Source organism: Dipteris shenzhenensis, chromosome 31 (genome assembly GCF_047967505.1).
Source record: "Dipteris shenzhenensis isolate YYH24624 ecotype China chromosome 31, Dip_SZ_1.0, whole genome shotgun sequence".
Taxonomy (NCBI): domain Eukaryota; kingdom Viridiplantae; phylum Streptophyta; class Polypodiopsida; order Gleicheniales; family Dipteridaceae; genus Dipteris; species Dipteris shenzhenensis.
In genome coordinates, this window is record NC_141626.1 from 23160710 (window position 1) to 23173683 (window position 12974).

Below are 12974 nucleotides of genomic sequence, written 5' to 3' on the forward strand. Positions count from 1 at the left end.
ACTAGATGCTTAAAGCCTGGCAACGGCAAGCCCCATGAAGGGCACACTTTAGATGGTGAGGCTAATACAAAAAGAAAGTGAGAAGTGCTTCTATTGTGACCTGCCTTGTGAGGGACTGCAAGAAATAGAAGGTGGATCACACGAAAAAGAAAAAATCCAATTCAAAATTAGAGGACTCAAAAATTCAACAAATGTGGTAGTCGATGATTGAAGAGCTTTTCTTGGTGATATCTCTAGGGTTGTTGAGGTAAGATAATAGCAAGTCGAACAACAGGGGCAATGAAGATGACTACTCTGTAGAGATTTCGGGCTAGGGACAACCAAGCCAATGGTAGGTTGCCATACGGCCAGCGGGTTCGAAAATGGCTAACCAGAGCTGCCACAACACACTAGCAAGTCATGATCTATTAACGGCAACCCTAGTGGGCTCATTAGTTATACAGTACAAAAGAAATTTGAGGAGCACACCAGTCCCGCTTCAAGGTGTCATCCAAGAGTACTTGGTGCAACAAAGGGAAGTGGTTGAGTGCAATAGATAGAGAGCTCTAGGGTCTTCACCAATTGGGTGCCCTCATAACAGCAAGGAAGATGGGATTAAGGGGCAGCTTGTGCCTCACCAATGAGTGCATTTCAAAGTAGCAAGGAGGTTAAGGTTCCATAGTAACCATTGCCTTATGAAGGGTTCTCTAGGAGGATCAGTTTGAAGGTGTGTTTGTGGGGCACATTTATGAGGCCAACTAAATCTCTAGGAGAGCAAGCAGGCCAAGTGTTTAGAGAGTGCCACAAAGGTAGGATAACAACTTTGTGTATGTACACATCAAGATAGTACTCCGCTATTCAAGGGTGGGACACTAAAATTTTGTATTATGTCCACTTTGGATAAAAATATAAGTTTTGCCGATTCTACATCTCTCTAGTGCATTGTCCATTTACTTGTTGCACATCTATGCATAATACACATTAAGGAGTGAATTTTGAGATTTAAACATACCACTAGGTGGGTTCCTATCTCTCCAACTCTACTTTGGGGTTAGTGTTCTGTTGTGTATACCCTTTGTTTGGTTCTCTGATATGTAGGACCCATTTGTGGAATTTTCCTCACCCATCCCCTTGGTGTGTGTAAAGCACACATGCCAATCCCTCGAGTGGTTGGGTAGGTGTATACCTAACCTTGAGTGTTTAAAAATGCTCACGGCATTTATAGACCAAGCACCCCAAGTATGGGTAACATGGGCATGCCTTGATTGGCCAGTACTCGACATCCTTACATTGGTTCCACAAAAGGGTGTGTAGCCTCAACCCCCTGCCAAGCCTCGCCCATCCAAAAATCATGATGAAATTGGGTTTGGAACCCTTGCACTGCCAATGAGAAGGCTCTTTCCTTAACCAAGTGGGCCAACTTCTTCTATTCATTATTATTGTGCTCTTTTTTAAAAACTCTTTTGTATGTGTCCCATGGGGACTATGTGTCTAACCACACACAACCTACCCCTTCTCTCATTTGGGCAAAGCACTAGGTGGCGAGTATCCAACCTCAGGATGATCGCGTGGTGAGTTAATGGCACGTGATGAGACAAGTGAGGATGACATGATGATAATGATGATGATGGAAAGCAAGGAAAGCTCTAAGCATTGATGCTCGGTCTTGTGGAGCACAACACGTTTATACTTCACAAATAAGTTCATCTTCCTCCTTCCTCTGGGTTGCCTCATCGCCTTGCACGCTCTCCATGTCTATACCACCTCTCAAGCCCCATTACTATGCATTCCCTCTGCATGATAATGATGATGAAGTCACATGAGGATTACATGGTGAAACGATGGGAAGGAATGAGGCTCTAAGCCTCTGCATGATGACGATGACAACATGAACATCACATGATGACGTTGACGACGACGATGATGATGACAAGGATGGGAAGGGAGGGAGGCTCTAAGTGTTGGCAACCTTGCGGAGCACACCATGTTGACCTAGTAAATAAGCTTATCTTCCTCCTCCCTTTGGATCGCTTGTACATTGTGCCTAAAATTCAAAATGAGCCTTGTTTTTCTATTGACAAGATTGGTCCTCTCATTGATTTTCATTTACCAAAAAGTATATCATACAAACCACTCCCTTGGATTTTCTCTCATAGTGTAGAGGGATACTTTGTATTTGAATACATGGAGCATGATCTTGCTGGACTTGCCTCTTGTTCTGGAATAAGATTTACCGAAGTCAGACGAGGATCACATGATGTATGGTGGTGATGATGATCAGATGAGGCTCACATATGATGATGATGATGATGATTTTGGAAGGGAGGCTCTAAGCATTGGCACCCTGTTGAGCACACCATCTTCACGTGGCAAATAACAAGCTCATCATCTTCATCCCTTCCCTTGTTCCTTTTCCATCTCAAGCTCCATAGCCTCTCCGCCCCTCGATCTCGAGGTGCACTGCCATGCGGTCGCTCTGCATGATGATATGATTCATGATGAGATGAGGATCACATAATGATGATGACTGCTTTGGTGGAGGGAGCATTGACGACCCTATGAAGTAGATCGCGTTCAATTCGTAAAAGAAGCTCACTTGCCTCGTGCATGGCCTCACCACCTTGCACGATCTCCATAGGGATGCCACCTCGTGCCATGAGTGCTCTCTGCATGCTCTTTTGGTGATGGTGATGGTGATGGTGATGATGATGATGATGATAATGAGGATGACATGATGATGATGATGATGATGATGGAAGGGAGGCTCTAAGCGTCACCACCTTCTTCACTGGGCACATAATAACAAGCTCATCATCCTCTTCCTTTCATTCTTCCTCTGCACTGCATCTGTGAAGCTCCATAGCCATAGTCATAGCGATACCCATAGCCATAGCCACACCACCTCTCGAGCTCCATCGCCATGCGTTCCCTCCGCCCTCCCCCCTTCCCTCCCCCCCATGGCTGCCTCAACCTCCTCCGTGATCCCCCCATGAAACGCCACATGGAACTCATCTGCTCTGGTAGCTTTCCTCCGCCGCCGCCTTCTTCCCCCTCCCCCCTCCCTCCCCCTGTCCCCTCCCCTGCTTCACCCGTCCCAAGCTCCCGCCTCCACTGCTCCGCTTCGCAATTGGCCCGCCTTTCCTCTGCTTCCCCTAGCTGGCCCCCCCCGGAGCAATGCTCGCTCGATTCAAATCATCGTCGTCCAGTTTGTTCCAGCTGCGAAGAGGCTTTCCCCGAAGACGACGAGCAGGTTCAAAACAAATCGACTGATATGCCTGCGCTGGAAGATGTGGGCGCTTCATATTGTGATTTGTTTGCGGGAGTCGACTCGAGACCTGAATCCGAAAGGGGTAAAAATACTCCCCAAAGGAATCACACGAACTACGTTACATGGTTTGATTTGGAAAAGAACCCTCCTTCGCCAGTGTAATCTATGATCGAATTCCGCGCTGCAATTCTCCGGGTTAAGTCTTTGTCATTGCTTTTGTGGGCTAAAGCTTTAATCGCTTACCTTGCATTAGTGAAATACAGAGAGCACGATGCTGGCAGCAGTGGATATGGGTACAAACTCATTTCATATGATCGTGGTCAAAGCTGATTGCCATGGTGAATTTCAAGTTGTTGATTCTGAGAAAGAATACATACGATTGGGAAGTGGAAGTGGGTTAAGTCTCATAACACCAGAGGCAGAGGCACGGGCTTTGGAAGCATTGAAGAGGTTCAAGGCATTGTCAGGGGCATATAAAGCTTCTCTGAGGGTAGTTGCAACGTCAGCAGTACGAGAGGCTGGAAATAGAGGAGCATTTCTGAGGAACCTTCGTGAGAAGACAGGAATCGAGGTGGAGGTGCTTACAGGGAACGAAGAAGCTTGTCTGATCTATCTGGGTGTTCTGCAAGCTTTGCCAGTGCATAACAAGATGGTCCTGACTGTCGATATTGGGGGTGGGTCAACAGAATTTGTTTTGGGTAGGGCGGGAGCACCCATCTACGCAACATCTGTGAAGCTTGGACATTTGAGCCTTACCGAACTTTTTATCGGCAACGGGAAGGGGCCATTGCAAAAATGTCAGTTAGATGACCTGCGGAATTATATATCTATTGCTCTACGAGATTCTGGTGTAGCGGATCAAGTTCAGAATGTAGGCTTTGAGCTAGCGATTGGTAGCTCTGGTACAATCGAATGTATTGAACGGATAGTGAATCAAGGGTATTATACTACTGCTTCAATAAATGAACAATCAAATCTTGGTTTGTGTGGATTTCGTGAGAGAGAGTTCACTCAGGACGAACTCGCTGTCATTGTACACAAACTTTGCAAAGCAAAAAATAACGAACACCGTGCCAAATTGTTTGGATTTACTGAAAACGGAGCAGAAGTTTTAGTTGCAGGAGCAATATTGTTGGAAGAAATATTCAAAGCAATGGGCATTCACAAGATGAGGGTGTCTCCGTATGCTCTACGGGAGGGGGTTATTGTGGATACTTTAGCAAAATCCTGTAACAAGTATGAGCCATCAACAAATCTTCGACAGAGATCAGTAGTCAGCCTTGCTAGTAGGTTTAACACTGGACAAAATTTGGTCTCTGCTTCTCATTCAACACAACTTGCGAAGGTTGGTGGGTTCACATTCTGTAAATAATGTTTTTTCAAATGGTTTTTTGACGGTATGCATGGCTTGTCCATTTTCTGGCACGATATATTACTGTCCCCTTTTTTCCCCTTATAAAAATAGTTAGAGCCCCCAAGTCTTTTACTTTTATGAGGGGATTATTACAAACTTGTGTATTTGAAACCCAGCCGGCGAACCCCCTCCCCCACCCCCCTGTCCTGCACCCCTGCCCATCCTCCACGGACATTGCACACCGAGATCTGACATGAGAAGAACACCTGAGGTTCGACCTTCCTAGTTTGAGAGTAAGTGGGAGTTTATGAAGAGAGCATTGAAGTAGATCTACACATAGGAGAAAGACGGTGCATGGTTGTAACTATGTTGTCGACAATGGCTGGGAGATGGTGGCTAGCATAAATGGGTCACTACGTGCATCTAGTGATGGGGGCGCTTAATAGGGTTCCTTAGTAAGGTTATGTATGTAAGCTTGTATCCTCATTTTGAGAATAGAAGAGTGTGCTATATTGTATGTCCTGGTGTGGTGGCTGCCTTCATCTCCTCCTCTCCCAGTTCCACACTCTTCCAACATGGTCAGAGCTTTAGAGTGAGCTCGTGCCCTCACCATTCCTAACATAGCTTGAGGTTGTTTGCAGCTTTGCTGGCCAAAGGTGCCTACTGATGGTGTTGAGCTTTGCCGCAATTGTGGAGCTGAAGAATCAAGCCAGTGGCTTCTTAAAGGGAGACTTGTAGCTCCACTAGTCTTCATTTAAAGGTTTCTGGGTTTTGTAAATGTAGGAGAGAGTGTGTTTGTCAGTTTTCCTCTTTCTGTGTCAGCCTGAACTGCTCATATTAGTGTGTCAGAAATCTCTCATCTCTTCTCCATCTTGTTCCACGAGTTTGAGAGGGGGTGAAAAGGAAGTCTGTCCCCCCCTTTTCCCCCTCCAGTTTTTCAAAAAGGCTAGGACATGGATTTTCTAAAGGCCTTGAAGCCTAGGGCTCCTAGTGGTGGTCATCGAAGGAGGCTGGACGAGCAGAGAAGATTCCATGACAAAGAAAAGCAGCAAGGACCAGCCGTGCTAGCAAACTTTCCAACAGATAGCAAGCATACGCTTGCTAGGAAGCACGGCACACCCGTCTCCTTGTGGCTTTGAAGGCTGAGTTGTGTTTAGATATTTTCAGAAGTACTAGCGCTGGGAGGAATGTTGGAGTCTGTGGCCCCCCAAATGAGGAGAGAATGGGGGAGGTGACCAGCAGAGGTTTCACATGGACTGCCATGGGGACAGAACAGAATGCATTGGCAGGGCTGCCACATGGGCAGCATGCTAGCTGCCGTGTGGCCAGCAAGGACTGCATGGAAAAGTGTCAGATGACTGTGACTGGAGCAGCATCAGTCTGGACTCTGGAGAAGAAGAAACCCTTCAAAGACAGCCAGATGGAGCTGTCAGGTCAACAGATGTCTGCAGAAATGTGCAGCATACTGCAGCATTTTGGAGCTGATTTGGAGGTCGGGGCAGTGCTGGAATAATCAGCAGACAGACGCAGTACACGTGGCAAGTTTGTGCAACAATTGGAGGATTTTATGCACCAGCAACTTGGCCACTCTGTAGATTTACGGACTGGGTCGGGTCATTTCTGGAAGTTTTCCAAGGTCCTCAGCCTTGGGCTCTTGGTATCCTATCATTCTACCAAGCCACCAAGCTCTGGCTGTCTACCAGGGCAGCAGCGAGGCTGAGGGATCATCCATATGCTTAGCAGTACAGCTTGCATATCGTCTAGAAGGTTAAAAGCAGTACACTGTGATCAGGGTTTACAGGTTCTCAGAGACTGGCTGCAGTTCCAGAGCAGCAAACAGTGGAGCACTCATGTACAGGTCTTCTCCAGGAAGAGCAGCAGCAAGGAGTGTCCATGGAACACCACAACAATGCTCACATAGGCTCTAGGAGAGCAACATAGGCTGAAGTGTTTTGAAGTTGCCCACAGGGAGGTAGTATTCAGCAACTAAGCAATTCCCACTTTACGGGGCAATCCAAATAGCTCACAGGCCAGCCAAAAGGCCAGCTCTCTCAGCCAAACAAATGGCCAGAATGTCCAGCTGGTCTGGCCGACCAGTTGGCCGACCAGCTGGCAGGCCTACCGACCAGCTGGCAGGCCCAACCGACCAGCTGGCCGACCAGTTGGCAGGCCCACCGACCAGCTGGCCGACCAGCTAGGTCTGGCCTATAAGAGGCCTCTGCCCTCACTCTTCCTTAGCACTCTTACTGGACAGGACAGGACCTGCAGCTGCTCCTCATCTCCTCCATCTTTTGCTGCAGGCCCGCCTGCTCCATCTACCTCTCCTCTCCACTGCTGCCTCCTCTTCTGCCTTTCCTTCATGCCTCCTGGCTGCTCCATCCTCTACTCCAAGAACTGCTCCCAACTTCTGCTCCTCTGCTCAGATCTGCTCCTCTACTTCAGCTCAGCTCCTTCTGCTCCAGATCTGTCCCATCCTACTCCAGATCTGTCCCCTTCTGCTCCTCTTCTCCAGATCAGATCCTTCTACTCCAGATCTGTCCCATCCTGCTCCAGATCTGTCCCCTTCTGCTCCTCTGCTACAGAACAGCTCCTTCTGCCCTAGATCAGTTCCTTTTCTTCATCATATTGCTATTCCAGATAGCCTGAAGGTTCCTTCCTCAGAGCATGCTGGTTTCAGCCATCTCCAAGGGCAGCTCCAGCTCCCATCATCCTTCATCATTGAGCTACACGGAGGACTGCGTGACGCTCCCTCTGCTGCTATCTTTTCTACTGTCTCTCTACAGATTCACCTCAGCCACGGTCCTTCAGACACGATGGCTTGAGGTTCTTGTATTCAGTTTTTCATATTACCGACAGGCACTATGTTTTCTGAGTTCCGTTCTTCAGTTGTATCTGAGTATTGTCTATTTTCTGATCGCTCCACTGCAAACCCTATGGTTTCTAAAGATCCTGCTTCTTCATGGAGGCCATAGGTACAGGGAGCATCACTCCTATGAACATATCAGTTTCCTCTTCATTCCGCTGCGCACTAAGGGAGAGAACTCCATCTTCTACTCCCATCCCTCCCTCCCTTTCAGAACTCCATCTTCTACTGCCATCCCTCCCTCCCTTTCTTACCTCCATCTTCTACTACCATCCCTCCCTCCTTTTCTAGGTTTCTGGCTTGACACTTCCCATTCCTTCGAAAGAGGGGGTCATGACATTTCACCTCTACCTCCATTAGCATCGACTTCCAGGATCTACAAGTTCTCCCTAGGCGGGACCCTTTCTGTTCACATGTGTCTAGATGTCTGTTGTTTCGAATCTTCTACCTGCATGGAGGTGGGGATAGACTCCTCTCTCCCGAGGTCCAAGATCGGACACACACTGGCTCACTGTTCAGCTCCGACCTCTCTGGATTATCAGTACTGCTACGACAAATTTGTTCTTTCCCTTTGCACTTTCCTCCACCTTTTTCGGCGGTGAGAGGGGGTGGCTTATTCTCTCAAGCTTCACAGTATTCTTATCTGGTATCATACGTGTAACTACGCCACTTGAGGAAGTGAACAATTCCCTTGCAAGGGCACTCCTCTTGTGACCTTCTATTGGGCATTTCACAGGAATAGCCAGCACCACCATCGACATCCCTACACGAAGCTCCAAGCACACAATGTTTGCCCCTCCAAATTGGCAATTGAGAGGGGGTATTCAGCAACTAAGCAATTCCCACTTTACGGGGCAATCCAAATAGCTCACAGGCCAGCCAAAAGGCCAGCTCTCTCAGCCAAACAAATGGCCAGAATGTCCAGCTGGTCTGGCCGACCAGATCTGGCCGACCAGTTGGCCGACCAGTTGGTAGGCCTACCGACCAGCTGGCAGGCCCAACCGACCAGCTGGCCGACCAGTTGGCAGGCCCACCGACCAGCTGGCCGACCAGCTAGGTCTGGCCTATAAGAGGCCTCTGCCCTCACTCTTCCTTAGCACTCTTACTGGACAGGACAGGACCTGCAGCTGCTCCTCATCTCCTCCATCTTTTGCTGCAGGCCCGCCTGCCCCATCTACCTCTCCTCTCCACTGCTGCCTCCTCTTCTGCCTTTCCTTCATGCCTCCTGGCTGCTCCATCCTCTACTCCAAGAACTGCTCCCAACTTCTGCTCCTCTGCTCAGATCTGCTCCTCTACTTCAGCTCAGCTCCTTCTGCTCCAGATCTGTCCCATCCTACTCCAGATCTGTCCCTTCTGCTCCTCTTCTCCAGATCAGATCCTTCTACTCCAGATCTGTCCCATCCTGCTCCAGATCTGTCCCCTTCTGCTCCTCTGCTACAGAACAGCTCCTTCTGCCCTAGATCAGTTCCTTTTCTTCATCATATTGCTATTCCAGATAGCCTGAAGGTTCCTTCCTCAGAGCATGCTGGTTTCAGCCATCTCCAAGGGCAGCTCCAGCTCCCATCATCCTTCATCATTGAGCTACACGGAGGACTGCGTGACGCTCCCTCTGCTGCTATCTTTTCTACTGTCTCTCTACAGATTCACCTCAGCCATGGTCCTTCAGACACGATGGCTTGAGGTTCTTGTATTCAGTTTTTCATATTACCGACAGGCACTATGTTTTCTGAGTTCCGTTCTTCAGTTGTATCTGAGTATTGTCTATTTTCTGATCGCTCCACTGCAAACCCTATGGTTTCTCTATCGTTTCTCTATAGGTAGGAGAACAAATTTTTGAAGCCACAGGGGTCCACATCAAGGCAGCACTCTGCTCATAGATGGTGGCACACTTGTCCACATTATGTAAATGGTTTGCTCCATCTTTGGACAAACACATATTACCGTTTCCACTGTATTGACTGTCTGCACATCCTTCTCTCTCTACACTAGTTCATACTAAGGAAGAGTTGGATTTGAGAAATTAGCACTGTGTGATTCGCATAGCTGTAGCAAGCAACCTCCACCTCATTTTTCTAACGTGGTATCAGAGCCTTGAGGGAGATCTACAAGTATTGGAACCTTGAAGGGGAGAACCTTGTGAAAGGAGATCTTGGTTCAGCTTGTAGAAATTGACTTCTACGATTGAAGGACAGGTACCCTTGCAAGAAGGAGTGTGATCCAGATTTAGGCAGGTGTACAACTTCCTAAGCCCTTCACATCCTCATCATGGCTGCTAGACTGCCGCAGAGTTGTAGAACATGCACGTGGATGAGGCGACTCAGCTTAGGAGCACATCACCAAGATAAAGGTGCCGAGGGCTGAACTCTCTGCGGTTGGTCAACAGGCGGATTTGGCAAGGATTCTAGGCTATTCCTTAGCATGCTCCCCATATATATGGCAATAGACGGCTCCACTGACTTTCAAGGAGATAGTACTTCTGCTTCTACATCAGGAAGCCCAGAAGAAGAGATACAACGGATCCAAAGACAAGGTCTTTCTTGTTCAAGCTCCCTCTCTCTATCTCTCTATCCCCTCATCCTTCTCTCTCTTCCTCTTTCCTTCCCCTTCTTCTCTCTTCTCCTCCCTTCCTTCTGCTATTCTCTCCCCATCTCCAAATCTGCCCCTTCTCCCTTCTCTATATTGTGAGCGTAGGCAGCAGGAAGCAGGAAGGAGGAGGGAGAGTAGATAGGATTAGATGTCACATCAAAAGGTGTGTACAAAGGCGTGGAGGTGGACTTATATAGTCTGAGTCTCCCTTTACTATATCTCCTTTTTGCCCCCCCTCTAGGCCTAAAAATCCCCTAAGCCAAATCAGGCCTAACCCTCACTAACGTGGCCTGATCTTGGCCTTCAATATAATTTTGCCCTCAAAATTGCAAGTGGTGGCTGGAAACAAAGGCTCCTTGCTGCTGCAAAACGGAGAAACATATTCCACCCGGGTCAAAAGGAAAAATAAGGTAGTCCTTGATAGAAATGACCCAACAGAGGGTACACACAGCGGAAGACTTATAGTAATGCCCAGGAGCTCACACAGTGTGCGGTGTGGGTGTGGAATCACAAACTTCTTTACTTATGTGCATAAAATAGGTGTGCAGACTCATCAATAGACAATGAACCAGCCAGATAGAGAAACCACCAAAATATATATTTCCGACCAAAACTATGGACACAATACAAAAGAGATAGATCCAGAGTTCCACCCATGGTGTGGTCCTCTGATCTAACCACAAGGTCCTTCTCCAATCTGCTGGCTATCTCTAGACTCGAGTCCGCGTGCTCCACCTCGAGCGTCTGTAGACTTTCCGTCCAGTGTGTTCTTCTCCACCTTACTGCCTGTGAATCAGCCTAGGTGGGCAGCCCCTGCCAAGCTTTGTCTGCAGCACACAGGTCCCTGTTCCATTGCTCCAACCTGCTTGTGAATGGCTGCTCCAGAAGGTATGATGATCACAACACCTTGCTGCCCTAGAAGACAGCCAAGGTCCAGCCTCTAGGAACTCAGTCTGCAGCTCACCTTCAACTCTCCTTCACCCCCAGTGTGAGGCCCAAGGGAGCGGCTCCTGGCTGATCCTGTCTGCTCCTGCTATTGCTGAACTGTTGGATCTATAATGGGGCATGAAGCCCCTCCTTTTATAGGCCTAGGGGCCTGTCAAAAACCCGACCAGTCTGTCCCAATCTGGGCCGACTGGACAGACCAGGTTGGCTGGCCCAACAGACCTGGTTGGCTCAGCCCAACCAGCCCTTTAAGGGCTCACAAAACTAGGGCCCTTTGGCCCACACTTCTAGGGCTTTTGGCCCTCCAATCAAGGCAGGGGCCCAGCCTATATAAGGCATGCCACTGCCCACTGACAGCCCCATTTGCTGCTCTACCAGGCCCCATGCAGCCCTGTACACCTGCGCTCCTGACCTGCCATGTCAGCGCCTGTTTGTCCTGCTGGTTCTGCCCTCTGCCAGTCTCTTCTCCAGCACTGTACAATTCCATACACTGCTGATGTCAGCACCATGCAGATCCATCCTAGCTCCGGGTACCTTCCATGTTCTTTGATGTGAGGTGCTGCCCATGTGGCAGCCCCCTCTCTTCTTTTCCTCTTGGGCACATCCTGCCCTAGGTCTCCCTCCCCCACGCTCTCCTCATTTGGGGGCTTACAGATGGGGAGGTGACCATTCCAACAGTCCTTGTCCCCATAAGTCGTGGCACCACCTGGGTCATGTAAGTGTTGATCCCACCTAGCATACTTGTCATGAAGATGCTTCAAAAGCACATACAGATTACCCCAGCACTCTTGAAACCTTTGACCTGCAAGCAAGCACAAGAACACACCAAACGTGACGAAACTGAGCAGGCTGCTCACCACCCAACCATGACATCTACGGGATGCGATCCCAAATCAGGAGATGTCCCCTCCGAGCCATGAGCTGAACTACTGGCATGAACTCCCAACCAGATCCTAACCAGCTTGGTGTCCCATACCACCAGGTGGCACTGTGAAGCTTGGGATCTGTTGCTGGGCCTTGGGCTACGCTATGATGCGGGCGCGCCTCCGCGACTCAATCCAGGATTAGACCTAGCACGTGGGAATGAGACTTGATCCCATCGGTTCTCTGAGAACTGAACCTTTGGGCCCCTTATATAGACTCGGGCCCAATGCGCCAAAAATAGCGAAGACCTCTAACTGGTTCGTACCCTTGCCACTCAACCCGAGAATCAAGCCTGCCTAGCTCTAAGCCTCCCCAGGCTACCTGAGCTAGTCTTGTGTACCCAGTACACGTTGGATACCCATCCGTGTATATGACATACTTCCCCTCCTCCAAGAACTCACTCCTGAGTTTGCTAAAAAACCCGGGAATGTTCTCTAGAGGTTCTGTAATGTCTCCCATGTAGCATCTTCCTCAACACGATCCTTCCACTTGATCTTGTATTCCGTGATAGTTCTATTACGAATTTGTCTTTCACGAAATTCAAGAATACTCTCAGGTTCGTGTGGAATAAAAGTCAAATCTGTAACTTCTATTATCTCTTGAGGTGAAACAAGTTGGTCATCCGCACCCAGTAACTCTTTCGGTCTACTGACATGAAATACTGGGTGTACTTTAACATCAGGAGGCAATTCTAGTCTATATGCAACTGGTCCAATTCTTTTAATAACCTTGAACGGACCATAGTATCTGGGGGATAACTTCGGAACCAAACTAGTACTCAGGCTCTTGGATTCCTTGGGAATACGCAAATATACCATCGTTCCTTCAAAGAACTCTCTAGGTGAACGATGTCTATTAGCATAAAATCTGTCCCGATCTTGGGTACTTCCAATAGACTCCTTGGCAAACTGCAACATTTCTTGCATGTCTTGTAAGAATGTCGTTGCAACATCATTTTGGATTCCCTTTAACCCAACCATAACTGGTGACTTAGGTTGAAACCCGTACATAAGCATAAAGGGACTGTAACCAGTACTCAAATGCTTTGCACTGTT

General features: G+C 48.4%; 1 protein-coding gene across 7 annotated transcripts in view; it reads left to right on the forward strand.

The window, feature by feature from the left end:
- The first annotated feature begins 2803 nt into the window (after positions 1-2803).
- The window catches only part of LOC147881219 (Ppx-GppA phosphatase), a 65998-nt gene continuing 55827 nt past the window's right edge, over positions 2804-12974 (forward strand). For 5 of the 7 annotated variants that reach the window (XR_015540465.1, XR_015540464.1, XR_015540466.1 and 2 more), the window contains exons 1-2: positions 2805-3329; positions 3511-4592. Coding sequence is in view for 2 of the 7 variants with exons in the window: in XM_087369894.1 (XP_087226020.1) it covers positions 2900-3329; positions 3511-4592 (1512 nt within the window). In the remaining 5 variants the exon portion in view is untranslated. Of the gene's footprint in view, positions 3330-3500; positions 4593-12974 lie in introns of all 7 variants that reach the window. The other 2 variants (XR_015540468.1, XM_087369895.1) reach the window with 2 other exon arrangements.